The 14,951-nt window shown below is 42.6% G+C and overlaps 1 protein-coding gene across 1 annotated transcript in view; it reads right to left on the bottom strand.

Moving 5' to 3' along the window:
* LOC311040578 (plakophilin-4-like) overlaps positions 1 to 5,724 on the bottom strand; it is a gene marked incomplete at both ends in the record, with an annotated part of 38,178 nt that extends 32,454 nt beyond the window's left edge. The window contains one exon of the mRNA XM_084050909.1: positions 5,596 to 5,724. Within this exon, the coding sequence (XP_083907035.1) occupies positions 5,596 to 5,724 (129 nt within the window). The remainder of the gene's footprint in view (positions 1 to 5,595) is intronic.
* Positions 5,725 to 14,951: the final 9,227 nt, after the last annotated feature.

The raw sequence follows: 14,951 nt of genomic DNA on the forward strand, positions 1-14,951 counted from the left end.
GACTGCACAGGTTAGTCCAACCGAATTAGAGACATAAACCAACATCGACGACACTAACGTATGCACAAAACATCAGCAGTCTACTCTGTCACACCAAGGCATACAGTCAGATGCCAGATTCTGCGAGAGACATAAGCAATCAGGTCTATGAAAACGAGCCCAAAATAAGCAACTTCAGCACTTTAAACCTATATACACCGTACATCGGCCATTTGAAAATAGCCGATCTACAAGCTCACAACGGGCCATAGCTTGTAGATCTGCTATTTTCAAACAAATCTTGAAAAAAATATATTAATTTGGGGGGGTTTGACATGAAAATGTTTGAGAACCACTGGTTTGAACAACATTAGGAAACAAGCCCAAATAAGCAACTGCATTTTACAAACAAGTCCAAAAACCTGCAACCACCAATATTTACAAGCAACTTTACAGAAAGACAAGCCCACGGTCTGTTATAATAAGCAGACATGGAAACACTGCATCCCCGGGGGGTCTTTCTTGAAAGGGTAACAGGCAGTCCCCAGCAAAACAAGGAACAGTTTAGACATTTAAGCCGTTCAAATGGGGGTCCGTGGCCAAATACACATCAATTTGGGGCGTTCCTTGAGATGACAATGTTCATGAAGCACTGCAGCAGTAAATTACACCAAGACACACAGGTCTCTGTTTATGCACCTGAATTATAACAACACATCACTGACAATAAGTACATTTACTCAAATACTACTTACGACACTTCTACTCCACTACATCTCAGAGGAGAATATTGCCCTTTTTACTCCACTACTTTATTATTTGACATATTTAGTTAGTGTGGTTGCCCAACAGGGCAACCAGACTATAGTACTCTATAGCTTTCTTTCCATCTTTATAGATTAACTTTTTTCAAACCGCATCTCCTCCCACAGTTTTTATACCCTAATGTTGTGCCATATATCAAAATTACCGTCTTGAACGGGAATCGTGCGCGTGTATAGGGCTAAGAGATTGGTTGAATAGTTTAATTGATATTAATTTATTTGTGCCATTAAATGTCCCCATCCGCTTTAATGGAAAAGTGCAAAAACTCAAATTCAAGTATTTTTTTCTCAGAAACCGTAAGAGCTAGAGTTATCAGATTTGGAGGGATAATTCATAATATTGTCCGAAATTATTGAAAAAAATATCACACCATTCGGCCTCATGGTGGCGCTATAACAGCCCCCTTTACGTTTTGGCCCGTAACTCTTGAACCGTAGGTCCGAAAATCAAAATTTCTTTTCACCTGGATTCCTTGGGTCACTACGCATCTCCCCATATAGGCCACGCCCATTTGCGTCAGGATAGATTTTTTGATATTGATTTATTTCTGCATTAAATTTCCCCATCCACTTTAATGGGAATTGCAAAAACTCCCATTCAAGTATTTTTTTCTCGGAAACCGTAAGGGCTACAGTTACAAAACTTGGAGGGGAGGTTAATAGTTTTTTGAAAAATTATTAAAAAAATAATCACACCAGTCGGCCACATGGTGGCGCTATAACAGCCCCCTTTACCTTTTGGCCTATAACTCTTGAACCGTAGGTCGTAAAATCAAAATTTCTTTTTCCCTGGATTCCTTGGGTCACGACGCATCTTCCCATATAGGCCACGCCCATTTGCGTCAGGATAGATTTTCCGCCATTTTTATTTTTATTCAAAACACACTTTTTGCTCCTTTTCCTTCAATTTTTTTCCAAATCTCACACAAATCGGTACACGTGATCTATGGACCCATGCGATAAACCTATCCAAGCGGAATTTTGATAGTCCGTACCGTCCGTCCGTAAATGGCTTCCAAAGTTAGCGGGAGGGGCCCGTTTGACCAAAAATGCCATAAATCACGAACAAAACGTCCGGTCAATCCCAAATTTGAATCACATGTCGAGGGTGGTATACTAAACCAATCCCCAAAAGCATTTCTACTTTGATCCATAGGGGGCGCCACGAATGCTCGAAATGTAACCGTTTGATGCAAAAACATGATTTTTGGGGGATCAATCCTCTCAAAATGAAACGCAGGCGATCTCAGGAGTGACGTGACGATGTAATTGGCGCAGTCTCCGACGGTATTCCTCCCGGCGTATTACTGGAGTCCCGACCGCGTCGGCGCAACCACACTCTGCAATTTCCCCGGAATTGCGACGCGTCTAGTTCCAGTTGCTTTGCATATTTAGATTATTTCAAACCATTCACTAACCAATTAAGCCCTCATTTATACTTCAGCTATTCTTGAAAATAATTGAGAAATTTTGAAAGATTAAGTACCTATACTTCGGCCATTCACCTCGATTTTTTATCCCACAATTTTGTAACCCTTTTTTCACCCGGTGCCAATTTTCTGTGAAGTGATCCTGGGCGCTACACACCCCCCCAGGCCGAGCTCATGCCTCCTTCAATGCATGAGAGCCAATTGACCTTCTTGTCACCTGACAGGGGAGAGTTTCCCCGGTAGGACGTAGTGCGTGGAAGGAACACGTTATTCCAACCAGTTCCCTTCCCCTCCATCAGGCGCCCCGGCTGTCATGGGGGAGGCAGTATAGTGACCAGGATTACTACATGTTTTTGTGAGGGTATTAACTACCCTAGGAGACACGGGAAAAACATGCAAACTCCACACAGAGTAGGCCCTTTCACCAACCTCACCTAGGGTATGGGCGCTGATGACGCGGAGGAGAGGACACGCCCCCAGCGTCCCCGGCGGGAATCAAACTCAGGACCTTCTAGCTGTGAGACTGCCACTACTTTTGTACTTTTACTCAAGTCAATTTTTTTATCCAGGACGTTTACTTGTTGTGGTATTGGTAAAGAATTACCACCACTGACCACACCAAGGCACACAGATCTCTCTGTTTATGCACATGAATTAGAAGAAAACATGTCTCTGACACTAGATGCAGCAGTCTACATCCCAGCAAGGCACACAGAGCTCTCCACTTATCAGCTGAGACAATCTGTGGCCGACAGTTTAGCTGTGGGCAACAACGCGAAAGGCATCCTCATAGATAACAGCATTCATCTCTGACAACAAAGGTCTATGTATAGCAGACAAAGTCTCCCTCTCTCTCTCTCTCTCTCTCTCTCTCTCTAAAACAGACACACACACGCACACGCACACACACACACACACACACACACACACACACACACACACACGCGCACACACACATGCAGTGCTAAGTTAAGAACATGGCCACAGGCCAGACACAATAATCACCCACACAGTGATGATATGAGAGTGTGCATTTATAAAGGCACTGTGTTTATCCAAAGAGACGTGTGGAGAGAGAGGGAGAGAGAGGGAGAATGTGAGAGTGTTTGTGTGAGAGAGAGAGAGAGACACAGTAAATTAACTACTTAAACTCTCTAGTCTTAAGGGAAACGGACCTGATTTAATTGCAACTGTACTTGGGCCGCTTTTTCTTGTCTAATTTAAATCTCTATGTTGAAAATACCCGATTTACAAGCTCACAGATCTGCTATTTTTGGCTAATGCCTCGTCCGAATTTGGATCCTGGGGTTTAAGTGGTTAAAAAGTCTGACTGACTGACTGACTGACTGATGGTGAAGAGGGGGAAAAAGGAGGGTGCCAAGTAGAGTTAAGAGTTTAAGCAAGAAAACCAGGAGGAAGATGCAGCACAGAGAGGCCGAATGGCGAAATACAGCATTGTGTGTGTGTGTGTGTGTGTGTGTGTGTGTGTGTGTGTGTGTGTGTGTGTGTGTGTGTGTGTGTGTGTGTGTGTGTGTGTGTGTGTGTGTGTGTGTGTGTGTGTGTGTGTGTGTGTGTCCTGGTCCTCACAAGATAATTGGTTGTTTTATGGTTTGCGAAGTCAGGCTTACAATTAAAAGAAGATTCAGAGGTTGGGGGTAGGATTAGGAGTAGACATTTAGAGGTTTAAGTTTAGGGGTTTGGGTTAGAGTTATGCATGATTTAACGCGACACGTTGTGAGCTTGTACGTCGGCTATTTCTGGCTTCAGGGTTAGGTTTCAAATGCCAAAGAATTGTAAAAGTGGCATTCATAAAATCACTGTCCTAAAATGTTGATGTCCTTACAAGACAAGTAGCCAATAGTAATATAAACGTGTGTGTGTGTGTGGTAGCAGTAGCAGTAGCAGTAATAGTAGTAGTATTAGTAGTGGTAGTAGTAGTAGTATTAGTAGTCTACTAGAGTTCTCAAATTCTGCCCGAACCCCACCCTACCCGACCCAACGTTTTCGGGCCGAGCCGGGCCGGGCCGAAAATGTATGCTAATTGGTCGGGCCAAGCCCAGCCTCGGGTTCTGTATAAAACAATCAAAAACAGATTACCCCCAAATGCAGCTCAAAGTTAACTTTACTAAGGTATCTAGTTTGTCGCCCTTCGACCTTCGTAGCCTGTGTTATAAAGATAAAACTAGCATCAAAAATCGATGAAAGTGGCCGTTTTCAAGATGTTGTGGCCATTATCTCTGGAACGGAAGGTCCAATTTGCTCAGTTCAAAGCTTGTTGGATGCGTGACTTTGAGGAAATTAAGCTAATAATGACCCTTTCGGGCTTATAAGTGTGGTAATTGTTCGGGCCGGGCCCTGTTCGGGCAGTTAGGGCCCAGTTTTGGTCTGGCCTTCATTTTTAGGCCTGTTGAGAACTCTAATTAGTAGTAGTAGTAGTAGTATTTGTCGCAGCAGTAGCAACAGTTGCACATACTGCCTTCTTACTTGTGTTCTTTATTGACTCCAAGGCCCACCAGTGCTTTTAACCTCAGATCTGATGGAAAGATGATGTACGTAATTCCTCGATCTCATATAGTCTCTTCTCTTTGGTGAAACTGCTTTTAATGTGTTTGCAGCTTCATCATGGTGCGAGCTACAGAGTCATCTCAAAATGGGCTCTCTTGTCAGCATGGAGGTTTTAAAAATAGGATAAAGGACTACTTGACCACCGTCTGCACATGTCCTGGCGTTTGAACGTCATTAATCTGTTCTGTGTTATTTTGATATTTGTGTTATTTTGTGTGAAACTTTGTGTGCTCCTGTTTTGGCCAGGACTCTTTGCTAAACAGGTTTGTAATCTCAATGGGGCTATATGGGTCAAAAAAAGGTGAAATAAAATAAAAAATAGAAAATTAATTATATTTGTTGCGACCAGAGCAGGGGTGGGGAATGAATGCTATTGTTTGTGTACCTTGTCAATCAAGTCATCGCAAGGTAGCCACGCCCCTCCTACAGCATACCCTACTTTATCATCAATTTTAAAATAAACGGGACCATAATTTACCAAAACGCATATCATGGCAATTGAAAGAAGACTTTAAACTAGCGACTGGAAGCATATAGTATTTATGACAATGTTTATTAAGGTTATAAATAATAAGTCTAAAGTTCGGCAAAAGCCCACCGACTTGAATAGAGAGAAATTCTTTCTGACACCAGCAGGGGTAAAACAGCGGAACTACAGGCCATTCATATGAACTGTAATTTCCTATATAGACTCAATTTACAACTCTCAAGCTGGCCCCTTGGTCACGGCACCCTAGGGTGCCACAGCACCCACTTTGAGAGACACCTGTTGTGTAAGCGTAGAATATGTACGGTACCTGTTCCTTGACAGAAGCCAGCAGGTTGGTGGTGGTGGTGTCGGGCTGCAGGCGGTGGTGATGACTTCCTCCGCTGGGACCCTCTCTGTCCACCAGGGTCCCCTCCCCCTCGCCGTCTCCTTCCTCCATCTCTGCTTCCTCTCTAGAAGCCCAGAGACGCCCTCGCTGACCCTGCAAGAGACGCACCACATGCTTATACTGTGTGCACCAACCGTCAGCAAATATGTCTCTATACACTGTAGCAGCGAGTAAATATCCCTTTATTTTCCGTTTCATACATTTTGCTTTTAACCCATTAAGACGTGAGGCGATTCTTAAAAATGTTTTCTAAATCCTAACAGTTTTTTGAAAAAAATCCAAAGGAAAAAAAATGTTTGCATAATTTTCAAAAATAGCAGATCTACAAGCTCATAGCCGTTATTTTTGAAAAATCGTGACAATGTGTGCAAATCTTTGAATATATATATTCTTTTTTAAAGCAAGCAAACATTTTTTACTTAAATCTTTGCTTCTGGGGGGTCCCCCAAATACATATCATTTTGGGGGTCCTTGAAATGAAAAAGTTTGAGAACCACTGATATCATATACCGACATAAGTTTTACTGAAAACTGTTAGGAAAACTGTAGAATCCCCCCAGAAGCAAAGATTTGAGTTACACATTTTCGCTTTAAATTTTCCACGATTTTCCAAGAAATAGCAGCTCTACAAGCTCATAGCGCGGCACTCTGAGCTTGTAACTTGTATATCTGCTATGTTTTCATTGTATATCTGCTATTATTTTAATAGCCAAAGTGACACAGATGTGTCCCCGGTCTTAATGGGTTAATTATTATCATTTCAAAACAGTTAAAAAAAATAAACGCACAATTTATAATACATTAAAAGAAACAATTTCTGAAATAAATAAATAAAGTCAAAGAAATTCCATAAATTACAAAAATAATACAGTACTAGACCATACCCGGTCGACACATCCGTGGGGGGATATGCGCACATGATCTGGCAACCCGGGAGGCGACATTGTTTGACACATAAACGCTAATAAGAAGCTGAGATTTGATGAAATTGAAAAACGGGCTTCACAGTTGCGTTCAGATGGTAATGGTCAATGGCTGTGTGCAAAATCAGAGCAATTGGTCCAGTCACTGAGGAGAACCGGGTTGTGACACCACTACACCACTACACCACTACACCACTACACCACTACACCACTACACCACTACAGAGGTTACTAGAATTATAGTAGGATATATGATAACTAAGGAGAAGTGAAAATAGCCGATCGACAAGCTCTGCTATTTTCACTAGTTTGGGGACAATTTCTCTTTTGGGTCTCGAGCTAAAAGTCTGGAAACCACTGCTCGGTGGCCGGTTGTGTGGCATTTTAAACCTAACCCTAAATGACCCTCTTTTCCAGAGGGTCATACCGACTTCCAAAAAGCGAGCGAAGGGCCGAAAATGTAAACGCATAGTGCTGAATCATATGAAAAAAAAAATGCATGAACTTGGGTAGACACAAAATGCTGACTTTTACAGCCGTGTGTGTCACACTGGTGCACTCCGAGGTCACAATGGAAAGATTACTTAGATACAGTGGTGTAAAGTAACTAAGTACATTTACTTAAGTATTGTACTAAAGTGAAACATGTAAGTACTTTTACTTTTCTGGAGTATTTCCAAATTTCAATATATATATATTTTTTAAAATATATTTTTGGGGCTTTTATGCCTTTTTTAAATACAGTATAGACTCTATAGATAGAAGTTATCAGGCATCAGTGGAATGCAGGTACAGTACTCAAATTATTCATATCAATTGCCAATATTTGGAATGGAGTTAACCCATTAAAGCCGGGAAAGCGTCCGCGTTATTTTAGATTTTAGCTATAGCATCATACGTTTTTCAGAAAACTCTTAGCATTTTAGAACATTGGTTTAGTATGCAAGGCCCGGTATGCAAATATATAGGGCGGGTTTATCACCATTTTTTTTCATTCGCACCTTGGAAATGCAGGTTCCACACAGAGATTCCAGACTACTATCTATGCAGTGATATGAGTCTGGCCAGGCTACGGATATTGCCCATGTGTGCTCAATGAATAACTGACTCTCAACCTTTTTAATGTCAAGGATGATATTCTTGTTTACCTCTGGGCTCCCGGTCTAGCCTGTAAAATCATCAGTGTTCATGTTGCATCTCTGCCTCCTCTCTCTAGAAGCCCAGAGTCGCCCTCCTCTGACCCTACAAGAGCCACCAGATGCTTACTTATGTGCATAAACAAGCAACAATATGGCCGTGTGTCAGGGACTCTCAACCTTTATAATTTCAAGGACCCCCCAGGCTTGATATCACGCATTAGGCCACAGACCCTCGTTTGATACCATTTCTTTTATCTCTGGGACCCCCAATTTACAAAAAATCATCAGTAAAATCATCAGTGTTTAATTTAACTCTGAAAGTGTACACAATGGAACCAAAATGGACCCGTAATTGTGTACACTCTCAGAGTTACAGAACAGTACGGTACATTTGGTTCCAAAACTAATCATTTTGCTCATTTTGGGACCCCCTGGAATCCCCCTATGGACCGCCAGGGGTCCCCGGGCCCCACTTTGAGAACCACTGCTCTATGCATTTAAAAAAAATCACACCCAGTGTGAAGAGAGTGGTGCCTTTGAAAGTGTAACTGGTTGCATCCGCAACAATCAGCAACAATATGTTGTCACGTGACACGTGACAACATATTGTCACGTGTCATGTGAAGCTTGACCAATCAGCCGTGCTCAAACATACGGACGGACATACGGACGGACATACAGACGGACGGACATACGGACACACGGACAAAGTCAAATGTAGGAGTGGTTGGCACCACTCAAAAATCTCTCTGTTTGTTGACAATTCAGGCGTTTAGCCGATGCTCTTATCCAGAGCAACTTACAAGTGCAATATCAACATAAAATGGCATAAAAACAGAACGACAGCATAAATAGTCACATAAGTTACTATTACTAACCCTAACCCTAACCCTAACCCTACAGTTGATGCTTCAAATCAACTGTAGGATGCCAGGTAATGAAGATAAAAGCTGCTATAACGTACGCCATGTTTAATTTCCCCCTGAGTATGACTTAAGTACTACCTACCCACCTAGACATCAACCTAGCATCTGTCAAAAACAACATGGCCACCCTATCGAAATAGCATTATTAAAGTAGCTGCTTAAGTGGCATTTTTCAGTAAAAACTATGGTTTATTGAAAGTTAAAGCTCTATATTTCGATAGTAATCACTGCTATTGAGTGTTTGTTCAGTAACAGGGGTCTCCCTGTCTCTCACGCCCTTTAGTAATTAGAAAATACATTTTCAGGTGGGTCGCCAATGTAATGTTAACCAGTCAGAAGAGAGAAGCCCACGAAGATCATTAATCACATGGTGTTCCAGTTCCAATTTTTTGTCTGCTCATTTATTGGTTTCATCACTTCCAGTTTCACTCACATTATGTGTTCTCTCTCCTGACTGGATGAAATTTGGTATCCCGACCTGAAAATTGCATTTATACCCTTTACCGAGGAGCTGGAGAGATGGGGAGACCCTTGCCACTGATCAAGCACTCTATAGCAATGATTACGATCAGAATATAGAGCTATTTAACACATATTTCAACCATTCATTAAACAATATCACTTTACAGCACCTTTAACAGGTTGCTCGTGGTCAAGCAAAACATATTTTACAAGCCCAGCCGTTTAAAAAAGAGGAATGTGACATCTGGGGGTCTCTGGTTACCTGTCAAACCTATACAAACATGTCCATATCTCGGCAATAACGGCATGACGGGTGCATGGCTGCATGTTTTCCAAACCCTAGGTGTGTGTAGGTATGTGTCCAAATCACTGCCGAGACCACCACAGTAAGATCCTGATGGTTAACTTGACTCTGGGGGCGTACAAATGTACGCCCCCAGAGTTACAGAAGGGTAAGGGTCCATTTGGTTGGTTCCAATTTGGATCTCTCTCTTTTTTTTGCTACAAATAGGTGTTTAGCAGATGGTTGGGGATGGTTAGGGCCCATTTGGTTCCATTTGTACACCCCCAGAATTACAGAAAGGCCAGGGTCCATTTGGATCCTATAACTGTAAATCATGTTTTGCTGGGGACCCCCTGGAACCCCCTCTCACGGACCGCTGGGGGTCCCCGGACCTCACTTTGAGAACCACAGCCCTACTATGCATTGCAAAGTCTCTCTCCCTCTCTCTCTCTCTCTCTCTCTCTCTCTCTCTCTCTCTCTCTCTCTCTCTCTCTCTCTCTCTCTCTCTCTCTCTCTCTCTCTCTCTCTCTCTCTCTCTCTCTCTCTCTCTCTCTCTCTCTCTCTCTCTCTCTCTCTCTCTCTCTCTCTCTCTCTCTCTGCTACAATTAGGTGTTTTGCAGATGTATCCAAAGCGACTAAACGAGTGCAAAATAAGAGACTAAAATGGCATAAATTCTTACTGGAATTGTACTGTGTGCTGTAGAGTATTCTAGAGGCTATTTGTGACAACAATAGCCGAGCTACTCTACCTGCAAACGTGCACTATAGGTGCTGCTATAGGGGCTTCTTCTATACAGCAGGGGTGTCTCTGTCACTGTCTCTGTCACGTCCATTTTGCTGGCATATCGGGTGGCACTTCAGTGTCGTCTATCTATCCGTCTTCCCCATGTGTCAGCGACACGCATCAATCACGGCTTTTACGGCAAGGACGAGGTCAATGGAGCAAGGCTCAGGCTCAGCACCACGCCATCCATCTCCTCCGGTCTACAGAGACCGAGAGACCCTTTGCAAACGAGGATGAGGGGACAGGACACAGGATGGGACAGCGTCTCTCTCTCTCCAGTTATTATAGTTTACAGTTAAAAAGATGGGATAAGATAATCGTCTGCCTCTCTCAACACCTGGCGGCAACCGTTTCATATAACGATATGATGAGTAATTTGTGTCCAGCTGTTGTGGGGAGAGAGAGAGAAACAGAGAGAGAGAGAGAGCGAGAGAGAGAGAGAGAGAGAGAGAGAGAGAGAGAGAGAGAGACATACAGAGAGAGAGAGAGACACACACACACACACACAGAGATACAGATAGAGAGAGACAGACAGTGAGAGACAGAGAGAGAGAGAGAGAGAGAGAGAGAGAGACATAGAGAGAGAGAGAGAGAGAGAGAGAGAGACATACAGAGAGAGAGACACACACAGAGAGACAGATAGAGAGAGACAGACAGACAGACAGACAGACAGACAGACAGACAGACAGACAGACAGACAGACAGACAGTGAGAGAGACAGTGAGAGAGAGAGAGAGAGACACACACACACACACACACACACACAGAGAGAGAGAGAGAGAGAGAGAGAGAGAGAGAGAGAGAGAGAGAGAGAGAGAGAGAGAGAGAGAGAGAGAGAGAGAGAGAGAGAGAGAGAGAGAGAGAGAGAGAGAGAGAGAGAGAGAGAGAGAGAGAGAGAGAGAGAGAGAGAGAGAGAGAGAGAGAGAGAGAGAGAGAGAGAGAGAGAGAGAGAGAGAGAGAGAGAGAGAGAGACAAACAGAGACACAGAGACAGAGAGAGAGAGGGAGAGAGAAAGATTGTATCCTACATCATTTCTCAGTTTTGATTGTCTGACACTGCCTTTGGCAATGTAAACGGCTATGTTTTCCCATGTCAATAAAGCTCCTTTCAATCTAACTGAATATAATTTAAAGAGAGAGAGAGAGAGAGAGAGAGAGAGAGAGAGAGAGAGAGAGAGAGAGAGAGAGAGAGAGAGAGAGATGTGTGTAACGTATAACTCACCGAGCCCCAGATGTGTGTTGTGTTGTAACGAGGCCACAGCTGGATGCTGAAGCTGCTGTGTGTGTCCAGAGGCTAAATAATCCCCTCCATCCTCCTCTGTCTCTGTCTCTGGTGATGATGATCTCCGTGACAGCTACATCTTATTGTGTCACACCACCCGGGACCTTCCTTCAGCCACGAAGCCTTCATTCAATTCACTCACCACGAGCGATCTGGCTCACGCACGCGTGAGGGCGCGCTCCCGTGCAATATTGTTTTTTTTTGTACTATTTTTTTTTATTCCGGTCTTCTTATTTAGGATCCCATGCAATATTTTTCTTGCATAATATTTTTTTAATTGCTTTTTTTTTTTATTCCAGTCTTCTTATTTAGGATCCACCCGTCAAATCCCAGCTGATCGCCTTATAGCTGCACCCACCCACTACTGATGATGATGATGATGATGATGATGATGATCAAGGGCGTGACGTCACCATGCGGCTATGGATTATATCTTCCTCCCCCTATGTATACATATACATGTATCATCATGCCGATCATCCGAAATCGATCGATCCGGGCAGATCAAGTCAAGTCGATCGGTCAGTGCATCATTCATGCACCCAGGATGTTTTGCTCTTGATCGTTGCACCTGCTGCTGCTGCTGCTTGCTTGTTCTGGGGGTGGGGTTGGGGGGTGGGGAGGGGAGGGGTTGATGCGATCAACGCAAAGCTGTCCGTTTAGCAGAAAGGAAGGCGTTGAGATGAGATGCAATGTTTTTTTTGCAGGCAGGCTGCCTGCATGCACGGCTGGCTTGCAGCGTCCAGTCCAGAGTGTGTGTGTGTGTGTGTGTGTGTGTGTGTGTGCAATCTGTGTGTGTGTGTGTGTGTGTGTGTGTGTGTGTGTGTGTGTGTGTGTGTGTACATGCTTTCTGCAGGAGCTGCCTGCCTTCTGGAGAGCGCAGCGCTCATTGGCTTCTGCTTGGGAGACGGGGTCTGGATGCAGACCACGCGGTCCCCAGGAGGATCCGCCCCCTATGGAATCCGCCCCCTGTAGGACCCGCCTCCTTCCTGTGGTCTGCATGACATCAGAGCAAAACAATTTGTAAATACTCTAATGGCTCTATTCACAGCAGCCATATTATGAAGACATTCACAGGTGTTACCAATGATACTAATGAAGGCTCTGTTCCATGTTGGTCAACCAGAGTCAGGGTGCTGATGTTGTGCATGTTGACTAACTGGAAACACTCTGTTACACCAGTGGGTCTATATTTGGGGTCCAGGGACCCTCATGGGCTTCCAAATGGCCCCTTACAGGTGTGTAACTCTGAGAGTGTACAAATGGAACCAAATGGACCCGTAAGGCCATTTGTACACTCTCAGAGTTATGGGGGTCGTGGCAACCACTCTGCTACACTAAATGGAACAGAGCCTTCATTAGTAGGCCTATCATTGGTAACACCTGTGAAAGAAGTGATAACATGGCTGCTGTGCATAGAGCCTATTGTGTTAATGGCATGATATACTCAGTGGTGGAAAGTAGCTAAGTACATTTAGCCTAGTACAATTTGTAGGTGCTTTTACTTTACTGAGTATTTCAATTTGTTTTCATACTTTTTCTTCTTACTCCACTACATCTCAGAGTCAGATATTGTACTTTTTACTCCACAACAATTATTAGAAAACTTGAGTAACCAGTTATTTTGTAGATTTGTATTATTATTACAAAACAGAGATTAACCACTTCAGTCCTATTTAAACTTTTGATACCAATACTTCTGTACTTTTAACTCAAGAAAATGTTGAATTCCGGACTTTTACTTGTAACAGAGTATTTCTACATTGCAGTATTGATACTTTTACTTAAGTAAAATAAATGAGTACTTTTTCCACCACTGCTAACAGTGACAATGGAGACTCCATCTTCATTGGCTAAAGTGTAACAGTATATGAACTTTCTCAACCTTTCTAATTTCAAGGACCCCCAGTTTGATATGCATTAGACCACAGACCCCCATTTGATACCATTTTTTGTATTCTTATTTTTGTCCCTGGAACCCCAATCTACACTGTAAAATTGTCAGTATTCATTTAACTCTGAGAGTGTCAGAGACCTATTTTGCATCCATTTGGTCCGCTGGTGGTCCCCGGACCCGCTGTTGAAGATACATTATAACATTTCATATTTTACATTTGTTGCATGATATAGTCATCAAGATTTTATAAAACCTTTATGAAGAAAACTATGTCTTCTGTCTGTCTTTCCTCCATTTGTCTCCTCGTCCTCAGTGGGGGTTGACCAATAATTGATCTCAAATTGAACACAGGCATTGACCATTGGCACTATCAGGGTGGAACAGTTAATTGAACTAATCAATTTCACTGATTATACAAAATATTGATAATTTAATAAAACAATCAATTCATATTCAAACCCCATTTTGGGCACGTCATTACAGAAAGGGAGAAGAAAGAAACGCTTCTTGATTAATAGAGTAATCGATAGAATAATCGCTAAGAAAATAATCGATAGTTGGAACCAAATTTGCTTTGGCACATACAGTACAGTGAGTCAGAAGCAGATTCTTCACTGTTCCCAATTAGCTATAAATTCCATGTATAAATCATATCAGTGTTTGGCTGTATGTATAAAATACACATTGAAATGGAAGAATACACATTCTTCCGTTTCAATAGAATAGCCTGCACCTGCCATTAAAGGGATAGTTCATCCAAAACAATTATTTTTGTCTGTCGATTAGTCACCTCATGTGATTTTTCCCCCCCGTTTTTGTCGCATTTCTAAGCCAATAATTTGACGACCAGCAGGCCGGTAGGCAGCGGTTCCGGTAGGAGACACAGAGGAGGCTCTTTGTGTGTCTCCTACCGGAACTTCTGCCGGTAATCAAATGATTGGCTTAGGAATGCAACAAAAACAAAAACATAGCCATGAATTCAAGTGTCCATGGGGTGACTAATCGATAGGAAAAAAAAGTCATTTTGGGGGTGAACTATCCCTTTAACAACTGAATGTCTTGTTAGAGGTGAGGGGGCAACAACATGTATTTATTAAAAAAGCAACATGTTCATGTAAAGCTGGATTGGTCTAATCTGTGTGATGGACAGGAGAGATGATCAGAGGACCACCATTTCTGGACACTTTCTGGACCTCCTCTCTTACAGGGAGGAGGGACAGTACCAGGAACCGTGTTCTCATCTCCATTCCTCAACCTTAGAGCCCAGAAAAACATACGGGTCTCACTCAAATGTTTTACTTAAGTAAAAGTATCAATACTGCAGAAGTTCTCTGTTGCAAGTAAAAGTCCTGAATTCAAAATTTACTTGAGTAAAAGTACAAAAGTTCTGGTATCAAAATGTACTTAAAGTACCAAAAGTAAAAGTACTAAAAAATGTATATAGGGCTGAAGTGGAAGTGGTTAATGTATGTTTTGTAATAATAATAATAAAAATCTACAAAGTAACTAGAAACTCAAGTTTTCAAATAATTGTAGTGGAGTGAAAGTACAATATTTGCCTCTGAAGTGTAATGGAGTAGAAG

Source organism: Gymnoscopelus microlampas (assembly GCF_963454915.1).
Source record: "Gymnoscopelus microlampas genome assembly, chromosome: 24".
Lineage (NCBI taxonomy): Eukaryota > Metazoa > Chordata > Actinopteri > Myctophiformes > Myctophidae > Gymnoscopelus > Gymnoscopelus microlampas.